This window comes from Dermacentor variabilis, chromosome 4, assembly GCF_050947875.1.
Source record: "Dermacentor variabilis isolate Ectoservices chromosome 4, ASM5094787v1, whole genome shotgun sequence".
NCBI lineage: Eukaryota > Metazoa > Arthropoda > Arachnida > Ixodida > Ixodidae > Dermacentor > Dermacentor variabilis.
Window position 1 is genome coordinate 28,786,561 of NC_134571.1, and position 22,178 is coordinate 28,808,738.

The 22,178-nt window shown below is 45.7% G+C and overlaps 1 protein-coding gene across 3 annotated transcripts in view; it reads left to right on the plus strand.

Moving 5' to 3' along the window:
* The window catches only part of Ndf (Nucleosome-destabilizing factor), a 139,737-nt gene extending 122,243 nt beyond the window's left edge, over positions 1-17,494 (plus strand). For 2 of the 3 annotated variants that reach the window (XM_075688482.1, XM_075688483.1), the window contains one exon: positions 12,813-14,212. In XM_075688482.1, the coding sequence (XP_075544597.1) occupies positions 12,813-12,887 (75 nt within the window). In that variant the 3' untranslated portion in view covers positions 12,888-14,212. Of the gene's footprint in view, positions 1-12,812; positions 14,213-16,729 lie in introns of those variants that run through there. The other variant, XR_012827325.1, reaches the window with a different exon arrangement.
* Positions 17,495-22,178: the final 4,684 nt, after the last annotated feature.

Genomic DNA, 22,178 nt, shown 5'->3' on the forward strand with positions numbered 1-22,178 from the left:
CCTGTTTCGGGCCCAATAACTGGAATGAGATCCCTGCTTTGGCATCGCCTGTTTCGGGCACAATGACTGGAACGAGATCCCTGCTTTGGCATCGCCTGTTTCGGGCCCAATAACTGGAATGAGATCCCTGCTTTGGCATCGCCTGTTTCGGGCACAATGACTGGAATGCGAGGATGATCCCTAGGCGGTCGCATCGCCGCAGTCGCGCCTGGAAACACCTGGCGATGAGTGTTGCGGCGACGACGATCGGGCCAAAATGTCTGCCGCCCCGCCGCAGTCGCGCCGGCAAAACCACGTGTCGCAGGCGAAACGCAACACAGTCAATGAATGGTGGAAAAGTTTTTACTTTGTATCATTAATATTGTAGCACCACCTAGCATCACAAACAGCAGCCACAGCCATGTGCTCGGAAAGATTGAAGGTGGTGTGCTCATATATACGCTTTAAACTTCTGCTCGGCAGCTGTACATCCTATCTGTGCTCTCACCATGCTGCTGCACTATCTTCAGTCTTAGACTTGTGGGAAGTCCACCTACAAGATATTTCATGAAAGAAGACCATAGCGTGCATGAATGCTCCAGAACCTTGATTTGCACCATGATCAAATGCACTTATATGCAACTTGTAGAAGTGTTAGAAATTAGCCAATGATAAAATAGGGCTTGTAGCCTCGTTTAGCGAAACATGCCCAAACAATTATGCCGAAGTGAGGCCTGGCCATAAAGATCATCACCAACGTGCACAATGTGTAGTCAGTCTACACTCATGTCTTCCCTCTCTTACCCTTTTTATCTGCACAAATGGTCAGGATGTGAAGGTAACGCGAAGAGAATACAAATTTCACCCAATCGTCATCAATGTGCATTAATTTGCATGCACTAATGTGTGATGGTCAAACTTTTCCAATTCGTTTTACACTGAAATCAGTGCTAATCCTTTGGGACATTTGTTATCCTTGTGAGGGCTCTCTGTTATGCTCAATGATGCACTGTCTAACTTGCTACACAAGCCTTCAAGAAACTCTTGTACATGGTTTTTAGCATGAGCTGCTCACTCCCTGTGATGTAATAAATATGTGCGAGAAATTATATTACAGATGTATGGGGGCAAGATAAGCATGGACGAATCCACAAAGACCGCCACTTCTGATATTCTGTCTCTACTGTTCTTACTGAAACGATTGAAATAGGAAGTTCTAATTCTAATGAAATTGGCAAGCATCCTTTAGAGCTTTGTGCTTTCACAGACTTTTTTTCATCTAAATATGAAGTAAAGTTCTTCATGTTATGGTTGCTTAGAATTCAATGTTTATTTCTTTTATGCATTTAATGAAATCTCAAATTTTACTTTTCACTTTTGCATTTCCTTGGGGAATGAGGTGGATTGTCTCAAGTTAGTTTTCACATTGGACTAGCACAAGCTGGAGGTCTTGAAATTAAGGACGTCAGTGATTAATGCTGTAATTGAAATGGATTGCACATGATGCAACTGTATTGTGGATAACACCACCAGTTTCTTCTGCCACGTATATCCAAATATACAATAAGACCTCGTTATAACAAGTGGAGAAGACAGCACGACGATGCTATATAAGTGATGAGTAGACAAAAGCAAATGTGCCATAGTAGCTGTGACAAATGCATCCTTCTCATTTTTATTGCATGAAAACGAAATGTCAAATTAATCTGCCGCTAGTTCCTGCTCGCACGAGCAGCAGCCAATTGTTCGATGCAGTCATTTCCATTGTGGAGTACAGTTTCATTGGTATTCCCGAGTCTGTACCATTGTTGGTATCTCCCAAGGCTCTTCATCTGTTGTCTTTTAGTCGTTGTCAGGAGTACCATCACATCTGCAATCTTTGAGTTTGGGGAGGGTCAAGAAAGGAGTCATGTGTTGATGAACATGAGCGAATCAATAATTTTCTGTCTCCTTGCCAATTATTTTATGCACAGATCATTGAGCACTTTCTAGGGTGTCTAGGCAAAGCCATCACGTGCACAAAGAACCAACCATAAATATACAAATAGACCACCCAGAGATGTCATAGGGCACACACTTACCACCCAGCATGAGGTACTCACTGAAGTGGGCAAAGCTAAACTAAGGAAGCATTAAATTTCAAGACATGGGCAGCTCAGCAGTGTTGACAAAATACATTGCAGTTTGTGGAGCTTCCGAAAAGCTGCCAGTTTTCCCGAGCTGTCCACTGCCATGTCTCTACACATAGCCTGTCATTCGCTCGTTTGTTCAGGCTACACACTTACATTGACAGTCATCGTCAATGGCTTCTACAAAATAATTGTTAAACCATCTGCTACATATTTGAAGCGAAGTGGGCTAGGCCACGGGCTAGGCCACACTTGGACTATAGCGGCACCTTGAGCCTCAGGCTGATGTCGGTGGATGGTAGTGAGCAGCTTGTGTAGTCATCCAGAAAATTCACCATCACAGCCGACATGGTGGACACAACTTCGTGCAACATGCTGCGGCGCAAAGCTTCCTGCTTGTGTGTTTGTTCCTTATTTCAGCGTTTTCCATAAGTTGCTGGAAAAAGTTTCATGCAGTGAGCTGTACATGCATGCCTATTCTAGACAAATTTTTGTCTGCTGAAGCTGATAGCTTGTAAAAGTTAGGTCTGTTAGAAGCGAAATTTGTTGCAGGAATAGTATAGGAAGACTAGACTTAGTGAGAATACGGTTGGTTTGTTTGAAAGTTTTTGGTGTGCGGGCCCACTGGCAATGTGCAGAAACATTATTTTGTTTTTCCACATCTCTTCTACGTCTTTCCACATAAGCAGTTCTATGTATGGTCTCGCCCATACATAGCACTGCTGGAAGTATGAAAACCAGAAGACGATTGTCAGAGCTATGGTGGTTTCTGAAAAATGCTTGTTAGTTCAATGACATGTAGTAAGCCATGCAATAATAGCCATAAAAGCCATAATAGCTGTGTCTTACCAGTACTCACCTACGGGGCAGAAACCTGGAGTCTTACGAAAAGGGTTCTACTCAAATTGAGGACGACGCAACGAGCTATGGAAAGAAGAATGATAGGTGTAACGTTGAGGGATAAGAAAAGAGCAGATTGGGTGAGGGAACAAACGCAAGTTAATGACATTTTAGTTGAAATCAAGAGAAAGAAATGGGCATGGGCAGGACATGTAATGAGGAGGGAAGATAACCGATGGTCATTAAGGGTAACGGACTGGATCCCAAGGGAAGGGAAGCGTAGCAGGGGGCGGCAGAAAGTTAGGTGGGTGGATGAGGTTAAGAAGTTTGCAGGCATGGCATGGCCACAATTAGTACATGACCGGGGTTGTTGGAGAAGTATGGGAGAGGCCTTTGCCCTGCAGTGGGCGTAACCAGGCTGATGATGATGATGATGATGATGATGATGCAAGAACAGGACTAAGACGGTATAAAACCTATCATGTCCCTTTCTCTTGTGCTGTTTACCATATTATGTTGTATCTCTGGGCAACACAGGTGGCACTGACTTTTTTGCGTGGCTGAGGCTGCGCACTTGCTCAGTGTGCAACATTGGCTGCAGCACTTCAGGGTCTGCCAGACTAGTTTCTAGTTTAAAAGAGCAGCTTTATCTTGCACAGCTATAAAATGTGCTCCTGCAAGTGTGATTGCATATCACAAGAGCATGAGGCTTTTGTGGGCCATCTCTTGTTAGTGCCATGCTGAACATTATGCAACTAGGAGCACCAGGTATATGCATCTGTTCCAGCTTGCTTGCTTGCTTGCTTGTCAAATTTCACACAGAAGGGGCATCTCAGTCTGCATGTAATTGTAATACATTATTGTGCACTATTAGTCTGTCATCCAAAAGAGGAAGTTCTATCTTCTGCAGTAACACCAGAACTGAAACCTGCCGGGGTTGCTCAGTGGCTATGGTGTTGGGCTGCTGAGTACGAGGTCACGGGATCGAATCCCGGTCACGATGGTCACATTTCGATGGAGGCGAAATGCGAAAACGCCCGTGCACTTAGATTTAGGTGCACGTTAAAGAACCCCAGGTGGTTGAAGTTTCCCGAGTCCTCTACTACGGCGTGCCTCATGATCAGAAAGTGGTTTGGGCACGTAAAGCCCTATAATTTAAAACACCAGACTGAAATGTATCGATTCATTGTAGCTGAAGAATGATGCCCATTGGTCATTATAATAAAGCAGGGCAAGCATCTCATTCTGACGGTATTGTTAGGTGGTGCCATTGATGGTATTTTTCGGCATTGTCATAGGTGCTGCATACTTTGAATTTATTCTGGGCAGGGCATACAAGTAATGCATAAGAAAATGCAATCCCTCTACGAAATTGCAGTGCAAGCAATAAAGCCAGGAAGGTTACATATAAAGTAGAAGCTTGTTGATACATTCCCATTACGTACGTTTTCCCAGTGCCAACGTTCGCAATCGAGAACAAAAAAGAAATGGCCCGACAGAGTTATGCTGATTTTTTTACGGCTCATACATTCCCGGAAAACGCAATTCTTTAGTACCAACGCTCAGTACGTCGCCGAACTGCGATCGTAGGATATGATTTCCAGCCGCTATATCCCTGTAAACGAGAAAATGCACGAGGCACATGCAATCGAGAACAGTATATACAGTTAAACCTCTATATAACGATGGGGGTAAAATCGGCAATTTGCTTCGTTATATTGAAATTTCATTGTATTGAAATTTTACCTTTTATACAATTAAGTACAGTCACTGATTGATTTTTCTTGCATGGAAGGAGGCCGCAGAATTTTTCGAATTATCTTGCAATCCCTGGATGCACTTCATAGCATTACCGCAAGCTCACTTCCCTCCTCCTCTTTCCTTTTGCTCGAGCAGGAAGGTGGCACTCGTGAAGCCACCATCTTTCTTGTCTTACCATCCCACACTGTCACTTGCACCTAAAGCACAAAGTGCACGGGGCAGGATAGGATCTTATCGCACTTGAACTTTATACAAACATGATGCAACTTCACTTCGGTGGTCGCTCTTGTCGCGCCGCATGCGATCTGAGAAGTGCGTTTGCAAGCAGCCACTTATAAATAAATCATTTGGCCATCTGCATCCGCAGAAGTTTCCATTTATTGCCTCGGCCTTCCTTTGTGGTGGAAGCAAAATCTCGTTACATTGATATTCTAAATACATGATGTTCTATGGACAGAAGGTTATGAAAAGTTAAATACTTTGTTACAGTCAACGACTGAATTTTCGGACATGCTTGATATTTCGGACGTCTTTGCGGCACCGTCACGAGCCCCATAGAATCAATGTATAAGGACATCTGAAGTTTCGGACGCTCGAACCTCCCGCCGTCCAATTTTCCGGACTTTTTGACGCTACGGAAGGTCCTTTGGCTCCTTGCGCAGCGCCCTTGCAAAGGAAATCGACTTGCAGCCGAAGCATATCACCGCTTTGAACCGCAACTAGCCGAATCTAGCCGTCACACACCGATTTGGTCTGGCCACGCTGGCTATGTTATCGCCGCACTTCCGCCTCCGGCAGAGTTTCCAAAGCTGCGCCATTTCGTTTGTTTGCGCAGGCCATGTTTTGGATGTTTTGGCTAGCGTGGTGTGTGGTTGTGCTGTTGTGTCAAGTGTGTCCTGCGACGCTAAGCCTAGGTGCTTCGACGCTCGTCAGCGAACTCCACTGTTCGCAACCTCAGGATTTCGCTTGCCTTCGATGGCCCCCACTCCGTCTTCGTCGTCCTCGCCGATGGCATCGAAGCGCGGAAAGCAGTACCGTCGGTTAACGATGGAAAAGAAAGCTGCCGTTATTAAGCAAGTCGTGAGCGGCCGATCGCAGGCTGACGTGAGCAAGGATTTCTGCATCTGCTCCGCTCTGCTGGTGTTTCCACACCCGCGGAAATAACTTTTGAACAATTTGTTGACGCTGACAATGAGCTCGACTTCTGCGCAGAACTGACTGACGAGGAAATAGTCCGTCAGGTTGTGGGGGATTCAGAAGACTCCGATGTAGAAAATGAGGAGCCAATGCCTGCGCCGCCCGCAAGCGCCGAGTTGATGCGAGCACTATTGACTCTTTCATTGGTGTACAGTGCTGACATGACCCTTGCTCAGATCGAGGCGAATATGATCGCATGCAACCGGAACGCCGTCCAAACAACAATCAACAAGTTCTTCAAGCCACTGCAGCAATAACACCGGCTGCCCGACGATGCACATGTACATAATAAACCGGCAGTCGGCTACATACAGTTTTTGAATGCCTCTTTTTATAGCCATTTCACTGATGCTTTGGCAGGGTTTCGGAATCCTGGTACTTCGCCCTTTACCTCTAGATCCGAGAAAAAAAAGAAAAAAAGTGCGTTTTTTGCATGCATTCATTTTTTCGGACTGCCAGAATTTTCGGACGTTTTTACGTTCCCTAGAGGGTCCGAAAAATCGGTCGTTGACTGTATATAGAGAATTTCTTTATATTGAAGTTCGTTATATCAAGGTTTAAAGGGACACTAAAGGTTACCAGAAAGTCAAGTTAAAGTGGTAGAGCAATGCCCTAGAACGTCTAAGGCGTCAATATAATCGCGAACAGAGCTTTAGTAACCGAGAAATTGAGGTAAATGCATGACACGGTTTGAGACCCCCAGCGACATTCCGGTACTAGCCCGATGACGAAAGCACTCCTCATCATAATTTATGTCACTATACTCAAATACTCGTATTAAAAAGATCGTCATCATTAGATTATAAGACGGAAGAAAATGCTACTTGTCTACTTCTATTCGATTCGAAGAAAAAATAACATTTTGATGTTACCCTTGAGTAGTATGGGTGATCGAAAGGTTTCGTTTTCGCTCGACTCTGCGCGCTCGACTTCGTGCCGCGCGCGCTTTGGAGTTTCAGTTGTTTCTTTATCACGTCGTGCTGCGGTGGTCCTGCTGGCTCGCGAAACTTGCATTTGGAACAAGCAGCGAGAATGCCACGTCCACGTGATGTCGTGGGATGCGCGAACGGTCCGCGGAACTTGGCCAAGGGCAGTTGCAGCGGCGAATCCAACGTTACTTATCACTGTGTGCCAACGAGTGAACCTCTCCGTTCGAAGTGGTTAAGTGGCGCACCTCTGCCACAGCGCGCTGGCAAAGAGCCGAAAAATCGCGTAGTGTGCTCGCTGCACTTTCGTCCAGAGGATTACGAGTTCAACGCCGACTTACTGAAGTCGCATGAAGTGCCTTTCAAAGCAGGCCGTCGTCGTAGTAGTACGCAATGACGCCGGCAGCGCGAGCCCTCAACAGCAGGTCACGTTCATCAGTGCTTAAATCGCTGAACTCGAGCCCAGCATCGCAAGCTAATGTGTCGTTGTCAGGGTCATCCATTGCAACGAGCGTCAAAGTTGCCGTTGTTGCAAATGGGTCGCAAGCCCCAAGGGTAGCGTTGGCCTGGCGGCCTGGGGCACAGCTGGAAGCATCCGAAGGTCCTGGCAAAGCATGAGTCGACTGCTAACAGAACAACTTGTTTATTCTAGCATCGCAAAAGAGCGTCCGGTCAGGTCGACCGAAGTCGAGAGACGGGAGAGCACGTTACTCGACGGAAGAAATCGGAGCCTCTCTATTGGCGTCCGGGGGCAGCTGCTTTTATACTCTCGGAGCTGAGGGCAAGAAGGAACGGCTCTGGATGGGGCGCACGTGACGGCGGGGCACGGACACGCTGAGAGACACGTTGAGACAAGAAGTGACGCATCCGCCGGGCCGGCGCCGGTCAGACCTCCTCGCTTCACAGTTGGGGAGCTCCTCTCCCCGGCTGCCGCGCTTTGACAAGCGTGGGCACCAACATGCACACACACACACACACACACACACACACACACACACACACACACACACACACACGAAGACACGTGGCATTGAAACATGCCTGGACGCGCTTGGCAGGAAGCGTTACGGCAGCGCTGAACGGGCCAAAATGTCCGCCGCTTTGAATGAAGCCCCGGCGTCCGTTGCATCCGCGCCGGCTATACCGCGCGTCGTAGGCGAAACGTAACAGCGTCCTAAAATAAAGAACCAGCTTATCGTCGTGCGCTTTCCCTTCCGCCAGCCACCATAGTTCCGCTTTCACGCTGCTTTCAGCTCTGTCTTGGCTCTTTCTGGCCGCGCGTTTACGTTTTGTGCAGAAAAGCCGTAGCGCCATCTGCGGGAGCCGCTTTACTCACTGACGGCGCAACGTCACTATGAGACCATGACGTCAATACTCCTCGATCAGAGGGTGGGTGATTTGAACTGCGCTAGAGGTACACGGATGCTTCAGAATGCATTTTCTCTTAAAATAAGTCTCTTCTTCGCACGAAACAAGCGTTTCGAGGCTTCTGGGATGGTATTTCAACAGTCCACGTTTTATTCAAATTTATTTATTCAAAATACCCCCAAAGGCCCTCATTACGAGGGTATTACATGGGGGGGGGGGGGGGGTCAATCACAAGCACTGGTTGTAGTTTGTACATACTAAAAACAAGAGAGGTTAACAGAAGTAATAATACAGTGAAACATAGTTAACATACAAGATAATTAGGTCACAATTATTACAGAGAAAACATTAGTACATATTAGGAGAACATAAGGCAACTGCACTAAAAACACCAACAAATATCGAAAAACACTGTAAAAGTCCCAAAAAAGAATAATAATACGATTAGTCGACAAGTCGTGAGCGAATTAAATGTTGAAACTTAGTCAAGTCTGGTTCCGTGGCAATGACTGATGGTAAGGCGTTCCATTCAGTTATTGTGCGTGGTAAGAACGAAGATGCATAATGGGATGACTGGCAGTTAATGCGTTTGACTTTGTATGGATGGTCACGGCGTGGAAAAATAACTGTTGGTGACTGAATGAAATCATCGTGAAGTGATGGATGGTGATAAAGCTTATGGAAAAGTGTTAGGCGAGAAATTTTACGGCGAAGTGATAAGTTGTCCAAGTCAGCTTTATTCTTTAACGCGGTGACGCTGGTGTAACGTGAATAATCTGAAAATATAAATCGCGCAGCACGGTTCTGCAAGGCTTCGATGTTACTTATGATATACGTTTGTTCGGGATCCCAGATGGCAGACGCGTATTCTAGTTTAGGACGGATTAATGTTGTGTATGCTAGTTTTTTAACATGCATTGGGGCTTCTTTTAAGTTATGTTTAATAAGTCCGAGAGTACGATTTGAAGAGGCAAGGGTAAGGTTAATATGATTATTCCATGATAAGTTTGATTGAAGATTTATGCCAAGGTACTTGTAAGTAGTTGCGAGTTCCACAGGGTTGTTATCAAGGGAGTAGGTGGTTAGAATTCGTGGCCTATTGGTGAAAGACATGAGTTTAGTTTTGGAAATATTTAATGGCATTAACCAATTAGAACACCATGCACTTATTGCGTCCAGGTCAGTTTGTAGTAAGTGGCTATCGGTGTTACTTGTTACACATCGGTAAACTACACAATTGTCTGCAAATAGTCTGATTTTAGATGAAACGCAACTGGGTAAATCATTAATATAAATTAGAAAGAGTAAAGGACCAAGTACGCTGCCTTGTGGAACTCCAGACGTAACATCAGCATAACATGAGTTAGAATTGTTAACTGATGTAAACTGAATTCTAGATGAGAGAAAATCGGTGATCCATGCAATTATAGTAGGGTGAATGTTAAGCTGTGAAAGTTTAAGTACCAACCTATGGTGTGGAACACAGTCAAATGCCTTAGAAAAATCTAAAAATATTGCGTCAACTTGGAACCCGGCGTCTATTAGTGCGTGTATGTCGTTAATAAATCCGGCAAGTTGTGTGTCACATGAGTAGCCCTTGCGAAAACCGTGCTGATGCTTAAAAATAATGTTATGGTCTTCAAGGAAGTTGATTACTTGACTGTGTATGATATGTTCGAGTAAGTTACAAATAGTGCTGGTTAAGGAGATGGGACGATAATTAAGGGGAGAAGCGCGATCACCTGATTTGAAAATGGGTATTATTTTAGCAATGCGCCAGTCATTAGGAATACCACCAGTTGATAGTGACTGGGAAAATAGAGCTGTTAACAGAGGACAAATACTATGCGATGTATTCTTTAAAATTTTATTGTTGAAACCTAGATGGTCGGCACTAGATGACATTTTAAGATTGGTTAGTAGAGATAAAACACCAGCCTCACTGATGTCTACCTCATGCATTGTGATTCCCACTAATGTCTTTAAAGTTGGCAATGAGTTAATGTTTTCATGAGTGAAAATTGTTACAAACGTATCATTAAGAAGTTGAGCGCAATCTGAATCGCTGATGGAAACACCAAAAGAATCAGTAAGAATGATGTCAGTGCGAATTGCAGGGTTCACCACACGCCAAAAGTGACGAGTATTAGTTTTTAGCATGGATGGTAAATCATGAGAAAAAAGTTTTTGCGAGTGGATTTTAGTAATGCCTTATAAGCCTTTTCACATGCTTTGTGTTTATCATGAGCACTCGCTACACCAGTCAGCTTAGCCTGCCTGTAAAGTCTTTTCTTTTTGTTATTAAGCCGCCGAAGCTTGTTAGTAAACCATGGAGAACTGCTTTTGTAGGAAATGGATAACACAGGAATGTAGGTGTCAATGAGTGAACTGAGGGTGGCCTTAAACAGGACCCAGTTCTGTTCAATGGAACGGGAATGAAAATCATGCAGAAATTGACCTGAAAATGTGGTTAATTCATTGTTAATTGCGTCGAAATTGGCTTTACCGTAACACCTTATTTTCTTTTTGGTAATTATTCTTTTGCTCACGCAAAGGTTAATGCATCCAGTTATGACATCATGGTCAGCGATGCCTGCTTCATGAGTTATGTCAGATAATATATCCGGATTATTAGTTAAGATTAAGTTGACCTTTAGTGTCCCTTTAACTGTATCTGCCCGCTGCGGCAGCTTCGCCGCAATACTTGTCCACCCGTCTCACGTGAAAAAGCCGGTGTGCACCCAGTTTCTCATTTTGGTAAGAGCAAATCTTTTCCAGAGTCATCGCATGTGGCATTCACAGCTATCACCACCAAACCTATTGTGATAAGCATCTTCGCCTATCTATATTACAGAGCGTGGTGCATAGTGTCATTGGTAGCATATTGCACACTTTTAGTAAGTGATAATCGAAACATACCACTGTTCCCTGCTGCAGGCGGTGGAATACAGTCGAACCCGGCTATATCGAACTCGCAAAAAAACGCCTATCAGTTCGATATAGAGCATAATTCGATATAAGCCTGCTAAATAATTGGATGTCATATAAGCACATACCATTTATAAACTAGCTTAGTTTCGCACGAAATAGTCCTGCATTTTCTTCTGCTTGGGCAATTTCGCTGCGTGCGAGGCACGCACTTCCCCACGTTGTCTAAGGAGTCTGAGCAGCTGAGGCCGCAACATTCCGCATTCGCGCAAAGCACCGGACTAGTGCGAGCGCACCAATCACTTCGGAGGATGTGGGCCAAAGACGGTCGTTGCTTTCCTCGTAGTGCCCATTTTCACTTGTGCTCGGCACGATGTCGGCAAGGTAGTCTTAGTTTCCGGGCTCTCCCGTGGTCGCGACACCATCATTTGCGCTCACAAACTCGTCCACCGTTGATTCGTCAACAGCTTCCGGAAATTCTGACAGCTCGCTCCAAACTTCGGCAACAACAACGGCTTCGTCGCATTAATCAGAATTTACAGTCATCACCGAGCACGCGGAAGTTGGTACGGCTGAAGCTATTTTGGATGAACCACTCGCACACGGCCGTGCGTACACCTCGGGCACTACGGGCACCGGGTCGCGAGTTAGGCCGCTTTAGCCCTAATTTCCCCCTTCAAGATCGTGCCGAGAGTGCACCTCGGAATCTTGTACGTTGCGGGGACATCCTACTTGTCACCGCGTTCGACCCGGTTTATGATTTCGAGCTTCACGACGAAAGGCAAATTCTGCGGCTTCATCACGGCAACACTGCGGGAGAAGGCGCCCACAATGAATCAGATACGCAGCGAGACAACTCGCACTTACGCCATCTTGCACGACGAGGGCACAAGAGCTTCTGATTGGCTGTCTGAGCAAGCGCTGCGAGCGGGCGGGCCAGGATCATTTTTTGTAGGGGGGTGTCGGCGGCTCCGAGGTAGCGCGGTCACGTAGGGAGAGCGGTTGGATGGAGCCGCGCTTCCGGCTCCGGATGGAGCCGCGCTTCCGGAAGTGCCCCAACTTCCGGGGGCACTTTTCCCGTCACCGCGAGAGAAAGCCAACTTCCGGGGGCACTTTCCGCCGCTTGACGTTCGATATATCGGGAGTCGCTACTAGTTTTGTTCGATGTATGCGTAATTTTTGCTATATATACTCATTGTAACTATATCGTGTCCAGAAATTGTTCGATATATGGCATAATTCGATGTAAACGGGTTCGATATAGTCGGGTTCGACTGTATGGGCATCACATTTCACTTTGGCAACATCCGGTGTCGCCCACCAGCTCAATTTCTTTTCGCTTTCCTGGCACCCACTTAAAACGCCACACAATGTGAAAACAAAATGCGTCTCGTGCCACCGGAGCACCACTAGCTCGATGTGCCTCAGTGTCTGATGCCACAATGATCCACGCAATGCTTCATATTACGTAGGTGTCAACAATAGTTGAGTCTAATTTTTTTAGTTACTTCGAATTGTACGTTTCCCAGTTAACACGTTTTTCTCACATTTCTTTTTTCTTTCTTTTCTTTTTCTCCTCAGAATTTATGAACGAGGTTCTGCTGTATTACTTAGTGCTTCTGCATAATCAAAACTGGTTATTTATCTCATGCTAGCAGTACATTGTTACTCCTCTCTCCGACAGGTATTCAAGCATGCCAAAAAGCACGGCTACGCGGAACATGATGCCTCGGCAGTGTACATCCGAACTCGACTCTGAAGCCACCGGGAGGCTGCCAACTGAGGAGAGAGACAAGGGCGGGGAGTGCAAGACGCACACACAGCTGCATGTTCTACCAGAGCAAAAGCCCTGAGCCGCAATTCATAACATGTGGTGGGGGATGCAGGGTCATCCCATTTTCCGGCTCTTCCGGCCCACAAAATGGGGGCTGGCATCTGCAATGTGCTGGACCCAGTGCTGGTTAGGAAGTGGTGCCTTTTTATCAGCGGCCGTTTGTGCTTGCAGTTATTTTGCGTTGTTAAAGCTGGGATGCTTAGTTGACTGTTGAGCTTCACTACAGTGTTTTTAGGCGGGAGTATGAGGCAGTGAACTACCCCATGGGGCACAAGCATGAGTAATTGGTTGCAGAAAGTGGAACTCTCATTGTTTTAAGGGCATTTGCAGCCTTGGTGAGCAGAGCCCCTGTGTTGTAATTTGCCCATCTCGTGGAGCATTGTGTGCATGTGCTTCCATTTCAGGCTAGGCTAGTTGATCTAGCAGGGTCCTTCTTGATTTGCGACTCGCGAATTTTATTCTTATATGTTGTGGAACTTCAATTTAGCTAATGAATTGATGCGCTTCAAAGACCCCCACCTTTTTTTTTTTCCTTTTATCATTGCTCTTGTTTTTCTTCAGGTGCTGGCTGCAACATTTTAACAGTGCTCTGCAGTAATCAGTCCCGAGTACTCATTGGCTTCGTGCTAAAGTCTCGGTGCAGCATGACCCTGCACTTAGGATCTTTAGTATTTGTGTGGCAACTGTTGGATTTCTTGTTCCCGTGTTAGGTAGCCTGTGTTTAAGGAAAAATGTTTCGAGGTGATAGTTATACTAAAACCATGGTGCTTACCCTGACTTCTATTTCCTTTTTTCCCTAAGCAAGAGCAACAGAATGACGCGTTACAAGGGTATCCTTTATATGTAGCAAGGCACAAGCAGAGGGCAGTGTCGTGATTGGATGTGCTGCGGCTGTGGCCAGTACATTGCATGTCTGTCCCTGCTAAAGAGTACAAGATCTCCCTCATCCCTCTCTTTCTCATTGCATTACAAAGGAAAGTCAGAAACTGTCGGTAAGCTGTTAGTGGGGACTGCACTGTTTAGCGTGCAAGAAATCTGTCCCACAGGTTGGGACGGCGGGCCAGACCCAGCCTCATATGCAAAGTCAGCATGGCCCACCTTTCGCGCTCTGGGCTGCACTGTGTGCCGAGTTGTCCTCCTCCTGCTGTTGTTATACACATTAACTACAACATCCCCATTCCATTGGAAAGTGTCACCATGTCACATACACAGAAGAATAAAACTATCATCTTCACTTTATTTTAACCTGATGCACTTCTTGTTGTGTCTGTGTGTGACCTGTTCACTGCTTTTATTCTTGTGGGTGACATGAGTGTTGTCTTGTATTCTTGATTTAACTGAGAAGGAGAAAGCAGCTGGGGTAAATGAACTGAAGTCACTTTTCAATGTATGGTCTGTTCCAGCATTCACACACTTAGCCCAGTTATGGAAAAAAAAATGTTCGGACAGCGAGAAAAGTGCATACCGGTTATTTAAGATGTTTACCCTTGGGAAACGGACAGTACATGTCCGGTGGGTGGCACAGGTTCTTATTATAGAGTACTGTCTAGAGCAGAAAATCCACAGGAGTAAAAGGAACCACCACTCTGACATTGCTAATTAAGAAACACATCCTTCAGCAGATACTCATTTTTAACAGTATTGCAGTGGTGCTAATAATGATTTTTTTTTTTTCTGCTTAATATGTAGATTGGTGGGCAACATTCTTTTCTAATTTGAACTAACTTCAGCAATGGTTTGTCTCGTGCTGGAAGAGACCAACACTATCTTGGCAGGAATTTGGAGGTTTATTCTCATTGCTATAAAAGTTTACACTGTGGGTCATAACCTTGGCTTTGTGAACAGTCGAGGACTGGCTGAAACAGTCCACGGTATTGTGCGAAGCAAATTAAGCCTGTTCCCGATCCTAAAGCGGTATCTACATTTTTTTATTATATAGGCGCAGTCTTAGGACTGATCCTTGAAAAGACTTTGTGCAGGGGCATTGTTTAGATTGGAATAGGGTGTGAGAATGCAGGTGCTGTATTGTAAATAAATACATATCGAGTGACAAATCGAATATTTCCCCGTTTGGTTCAACCTTGAATCGTTAATTGCGAATTGGGGTGTTCATAGGACTTTGGCAGCCCTACTAGCCCCAGGACCAACTTCAAACCATTCGATCACACCTTAATGGAGGCAGTATTTTTGCTGTGTTGTTGGTTAGGAGATAGTCTACTGATGCAGCAGTTACATGTTAAGCAGTGTGTACTAATTCTAGGCCTTGCTGGGTCAAGTATTCAGTAACGGCAAGGTTGTTTGTTCCTTTATTATAGCTCACCTGCTTAGGTCAGCAAATACAATGAGCTGCCACAATTAATCCATTTGATAGTCATAAATCGTATTTTGAATTGCTGGCACTACAGGGTGCCTGCCTGTTTGCGTTGTGTGTCATACTTTATACTGAACCAAGAATTTGCAGGACAGCCCTCATCAATAATGCTTAAGGCCCGAACTGGTGTGTTGAAAATTTAGGCAATGCATTTCTTGCACCATCAGCACCATAAAAGGTGGACTGCAGTAAAACATAGAAAATGCATAATTTTCCAATGACTTTCACTGCCCTGCAACTGTAAGCTCTGCACCTGAACTCTGAAGATTTTTCCAAGTACACAAGCAAAATCCGTTGCATTGCATCTGCTTACTTCTAAAACGACGAGGCACATGTTAAACTTGGTAGTAGCTCCCAGTAATAAATTATATATATGCCAGAACCGACAACCCTAATGACTGACGTCTAATTTACAGCCCATTTTCCTACCGCAGTCCCTTTATATTAGCCGAATCTACAGAACAGGTATTCTTATTACTGATACCCTAAAGGCCCAAATGGGCACTGCATAGGGGCGCAACAATAAATCAGTGGTGAACACTACATATTCAAACATAATGCTTGTTAGAATAAAACAAGACCACATGTTTAAGGTCTAATGCAAGATCTATCAAATGTGTGGGATACATTTTAAACATCTGTGACGAAGGCAGAAGCCATTGTTCTGCCCAATGGGCAAAATGCATACATAAATGTTTGCACATAGTCAACATGGGAGTGCCATGCTGCACTTGTGCAATTCTTGTCCAAACTGTTTTGGAAATTTGGGATAGTTTCCTGCTGAATCGTGTCTTTATAATATGAATAGTAGGTGTTGAATATTGAATAGTCAAAGACAGATGCATATATACAAAGCAGGGATATTTATTTCTGCATAATTAGGTACCATACCTGCCCCGACGTGCAAAGAATGACGGCTAACTATTGGGTAGAAATGATCCGTTTTAAACACAAGATCACTGATTGTCAATAAGAGTACTGGTGGAATAGCCTTTCAATAGCTTTAGAGCCTGTTTTCAAAGAAGCTTTTCAAGATATGACTGCTACATGACATGCATTCCAAAAACGCTAATTAAATGGTTGCCCTAAAAAAGCTTTAAAAAAATATCATTTGGGGGGCTGGGAGGGAGGGAGGCAAGTCAACAGCGGTTGACATTGAAGAAATAGGAGGTATTCCGAGGTGCACAAGTCTACCATGCGGTTTGTTGTTTCACATTATTCTATGTTTGTTAATTGTGAGGAGAGAAAGGCTTCCTCTGTAGACCTTGTTTTTATTCAATGTCCACTGCTGTTAAGTCCCATAACTTCGTCTACAGCACCTTACCTTGCTTTAGTATCATCTTACTGTCACATAAACCCCTTTCTTTAACCTTTACTTCACTTTCTTTCTTTTTAGACTGCACTATCTCCGAGGCTGGTCTACATTTTTCGCCGAGTAAAGCCACACTTTCATTCGCCATGGTGTTGTGGCGCTACCAAGCCTGAGGGTGCCGGATTGAATCCCATGTGCGGTGGCCACATTTCGATGGGAGTGAATTGTAGAAACTCCTGCGTATCGTGCATTGGATGCACATCAAAGAACCCCAGGTGGTCAAAATTAATGCAAAGTTTCGCACTACGGCATGCCTAATTCAAATTGTGGTTTTTCACACGTAAAACCTCAGAATTAAATTTTTTAATCTATACTTCTGGTTCTGGCTTGAGGCGCGCACAGTCTCAACAAGTGCATCTGTGTTTTATTTGAGTCTTTCGTGATTGTTGCACATCATTAGTGCCCAGTGCATAGTTCTGTGCTAACTTTTTGTGTCATTCTTTTTACAAGTTCCATTTTCATGACTTATTGTTGTCCTGTGTGCACCACAGGCCCAAATTTTTCTAATTTCAGAGATGAAAGTGGCCACATGCCCAGATCCCAGGAACTCTACATTAGTATGAACTTGGTAAAGAAGACATATCCTTAAAAAGCTGCTGGACAATGTGTGCCGTAAACATACATAAAAACGACAATTGCATGAGAGACATCATTCGTTGTAGCGTAAAAGGTAAAACTGCTACTAAAGCACTAAATGATGTACTATGAGCAAGTTGACATGTAGGCTTTTGTTGTGAAACAGTAAACAAAGCTTGCAATGCCCATTTTGCTTCTGCATTACATTGCAGACTTTTTCATTCTCTCACTGCTGGTAATTTGTGATACTTTGTTTAGCAGATGGAGGAAACAAGAACAATTGCAGGTTGTTTAAAAATATTTTGTAAGTCTCAAATATTTGAAAATATTGAATAGTTCCTTTTCGAATACAAATAATTAGTATAATATTCAATTTGTATTTGAAACTGAACATTTACCCACCTCTACTATATACCTTGCCTGACATGTTGGCTGTAAGAGTGATAACTTGTTGAATTCTCATTTAGTCTAAAGTACCTCAATTTAAGTTCCTGTATTTGCAGTTTTGTGTTTAGCTAACAGAAGACTAGTTTTGTAGCACTTTGCGTTATATCATAATTAGCATTAAATAGGTTGCATATAATGAAATCAAGAACAGTGTGGCATAAGTTTGGAGCAGAGTTATCATAACGTTCACCGTCCCAGAAATGGCCATTGTATTTAACCAATAAAACACTAGTGTAAGTAGAACTACTCAACTGGGGCTATAGCGTTAGATAAGTTATGTGTTGGTTTCGTTTTGATTTCAGTATATGCAGACAGCTCTCCTGGGGCATTGACTTACCATTAACTTAGCATTAACATTTTTGCGTTAAGAGATCACGTAGAAAACATTTGTGCCCTTCTGCTACAAGTAATCGTGCATTACCACCACTAATTACAAGTTCTACTCTGCTAGGTCGTGTTTTTTACTTCCCGTCGGAGTGCTCAGGTGCATGTCCCGGAGCACTCCATATTCATTGCGAATGCCCCTGCCAGACAGTGTAGTTGCAACAAGTAACTGCTTGACCCTTCTGCATATTGCCTGCAAAACGCATTTTAGGAGCCCGTGTCACCGGTAGCTGCGATCCGTTCTAGTTATACGACTGCTTCTGAACATATCGTACTATATCGCTTGAACCTCGGCGATGTGCCGGGATGGAATGATGCAACGATATCCATCGCACCGTTTGGATGCCGCTGGCGATAGCGGCGACACTCGAGCGAGAGATGAAAAGAACCGCATAGATGGAATCGAAAATTATCCCAATCCTGCCTTGCCTGCCGGGCGCAGGTTACGTGACGCTACAAACTACTCGTGCTGTATGAACCGTTGCAAAGCGTTGAAGCGCGTTCCCTTGTGTTCCCCCCCCCCTTTTTTTTTTCTCTCTCTCAAATGGGGGTGGGGGGGAACTAGCCTGCTTTAGTCGATCTCTGGTGTCCGCTTTCTACCGGAAGAATTGCAGCGGTTCTTCGGCGAGTGCGCGATACTGGCACGGTATATCGCCGCGTCTCGTCCAGACTGCAACCACCGATGTCGCGTGGAAGCAATCGATGCGGGTCGTGTCTCGACCCCGGGCGTGATGATCTCGGTACCGGGCGCGTCTTTGTGCGAAGCAACGGTTACGGTCGCGTTGATCGTTCTTTTGCGGCATCGCGTGGAGCCTGGGCCATCGATTTCAGAGTCTGGGGTGTGGGCAGTGGGGTGCGCAAATTGAGGTCGCACAGCGAAGAGACGCCGCGCGCGGCGACGCGTCCTTGCCCCACTTCTTTTATTTTTATTTTTTAAGTAAGTCGCCGCTTCAGCTGGCGGCGCACACGCTTTCGCTAAACGGAATGAATGTGCGAACGTCGGTTATCGAACGAGCGTCCACACGTGTATACCCTTGGTTGAGCTTCCTTCCTTTTTTTCTCTCTCTCCTCTTTTTCTTTAATGGTGGGGGGGGTGGCGAACGGGTTGGTAAAGTTAGTATCTCACTCAAATGTAAAAGGAGCTGTGGCGTTTGTTTTAACAATTTCTCACGCACGCACACAAAAAAAACTGGCATGCGATTATTTGCTTAATTCCATAATATAGGCGGCATTTACATGAATGCGTTAAGAAGGCGGATCGCATTTTTGAGACAGGATAGGCTACTTCGAGACTGGTTAAATCATCCCGCGCGGTGCATGTAAGCGAGAGAGGCTGCTGCCACCGTGTGCCCTGATCCAATCACTGGTGGAACGCAAATAGCTTGTCCCGGACGAAAAACAATGCACCGCTTGTAAACGCTGTCGCATAGTAGTTGCCGTGATGCCCTAAAGATTGCAACACGCTACCCTCGTAAACGCAGCTGTAGATGCGCTCGGTTCGGCGCTATCCAAAAAAAAATCGCGGTTTCGCCATACGGGCGTAGCAGTGAATGATAACGTGTTAGAGTATTACACGATGTGTAAGACTCGTGTAACTGTAGTGCCAGTGCAAAATTAAGTAAACGTAAACTAAGTGAAAATGAGCTGTTCGGTTAGGGCTTCCATTTGAATCATGCCATCAGACAATTTCATGTATGTTACCAATAAATGTCAACGTCTCAGCGAATTTGCGACCACTTTTCTGTATCGGGTTGGTTCAAAGATCTCGTGGGCCGAAACCGGATATAGTGCGCAGACGCGCCAATGAAATTTCATCATTTTAAAGTTTGAACTCGGTTAAAGGTGAAAGGCATGCGCTGTCGGTGGTTTGTTTCATGAAATTAGCTTGTGGGCTGACATACTCAAAATTCTGAGGAATATCAAGAATAAGACCTGGTATAAGCAACTTTGTGATAGAATGAATGGTGCGGCAATATAACCCCACACATACTACATGTCGTAGCAGGGCGTGGCATACATATACCTAAATATATACGGAACGTCACGGCGACGGCACACGTCCGCTTGTAGTGTCCATATAATTGTCGCAGTGAGAGGATCTATCTGCAGACGGTGGAGGGAGTGTCGGGGCATCTGCAGTGGGCATGGTGGCTCGTCGGCGCGCATCTATATGCGAGACCGACAGCCGGCGGGATGGCTGCATGGCGGCTCGGCGTGCGAGGAGCAGCGCTCTCTAGAGAGTTTTCACTGGCTCTAGGCAAAATTAGCTCCGCCCGCGGTGATTCCATAACTTTGCGTTTCGTCCAGCGTCTTTGCAGCGAAGCTGTGTACCTCTACCGTCCAAAGAAATTTTCGTGTCGTAAGCAAAGAACGTGGGCCGATCCCGGAGATAGTGCAATGCCAGGCGGAGGTGAAGTAAGAGTTGGAGGACAGTCCCATCGCTAGTAACCTGTTGTAAAGTTTAGACGTTGAAGGGAGGGAGTTTCCAGCGCTGGCTACCTGTTGTACGGGTTGTAATCGGGCATGAAATATGTGGTAGTTGGCCCACGCCGTCCAACTCGCCCACGCCTGGGACGTGGAACTTGCTCTCATAGGGAACTAGGAGTACGGGATTTATTTACAGTATTTGCATCACGATAGAAGATACATTTCAACAGTCTAGCATGACTCCCAAATGGTGCACAAAAGACTAAGCACCAAGCTGCTGCTTAAAAACCATCTGTCCTCCCTGGATCCCTAGGGGAGGAAAAACTGCCGTTGAACGTCACCGTAGTCGGTCCGCCTTTGAGGGGAGGGTTCACACACTCTTCCGCACTTTGGTTACCTGCCCTTCCCGGCCTGCTACCACCTTCCAGCACTGGCAAGCCTGTTTGAATATGTGTAAACAAACGGGCTCCTTGACCGCCACTAGACTTCGGCCTCCCATGGGCCTCTGCCTCGCTCGCCGGCCATCGCCCCTGGATGATGCTGCCTGACTTCCCCTCATCTTTCATTCCCCACCCCATCCCCAATACGCTGCGCCGTGCTCCCAATGGGCTGCATAATCAAGCGCACTTTCCCAAATCACGAAGAAGAGAACACACGGAGGTGAGCGGATCCTCACACACATGGGTTGCCATGCTTGACCCCAGTGGGCGCCTCTTGATTCCAGAGCTGACTTCTCAGGTAGCCGCCGCGACTGTCAGCAGAATGTGACGAATTCTAGGGCCCGCGAAAACGCACCGCAAAACCCCCTTTTCCAGGAGTCCTCTTGCTCCAAGTAGACCGTGAAGGCGACAGCGAATCAAGTAGCAATACTAGGTCCGCCGTACGTGGCTAGCCTTGCTGACGTCGCCGAATCTCCGAAGAGGCGCATTGTTGGCTCTGCAAAACGACTCGTCGCAGCGGGCCAGGAAGGGTTCGAAGGTCGCTACCCCCGCAGGACGATCGAAACAACTGCAGCGGGCCGTTGAAGGTTTGTAGGTCACAGTACCCCTGCAAGCCGATCGTAACAGCTCCTCCATGTCCCGGAAAATCTCGACTGGCCAGTGCTGATAACCGCTGGGCAGGAAGAGAATGGCTCGCGAGCAAGAATATGGCTTTGCTCCCTGCAACCACTACGCACTTGAAATTTCAACGTAACCTGCTCAACTAGGAACCCAATATTTTGATCCCAAAATTTTGTGCCGCCAAAGCGAGCGCTCACGTCCCCCCCCCCCCCCCCCGAGTTTAACCAGACCTGACCGACGCGCTGCACAAGAGCAAAGATTTACTCAGAATTAACCCGAGGCTCTCAACCACCAATACCCGAACATAACTTATGCAGCCTAACTTCACGAGCAGCCTGTTACCCTATCGCAGTGGCGTACTTATCGCACGTACTGGTATCACTCAACAGTCTGGGCAACTCCACAGGTACGTAACCACAATCACGCTAGCTTTGTGGTCCCTATTCAGAACGCTTACTTCCGTCGTACGCAAGCGTTTCATCACGCTTACTCGCTTTTATTCCTCTAGTCCATACAAGACACGTACCTTAATCTAGCAACTAAACTTGCGTAAACTACGCACTCCGCAGAACGCTTTA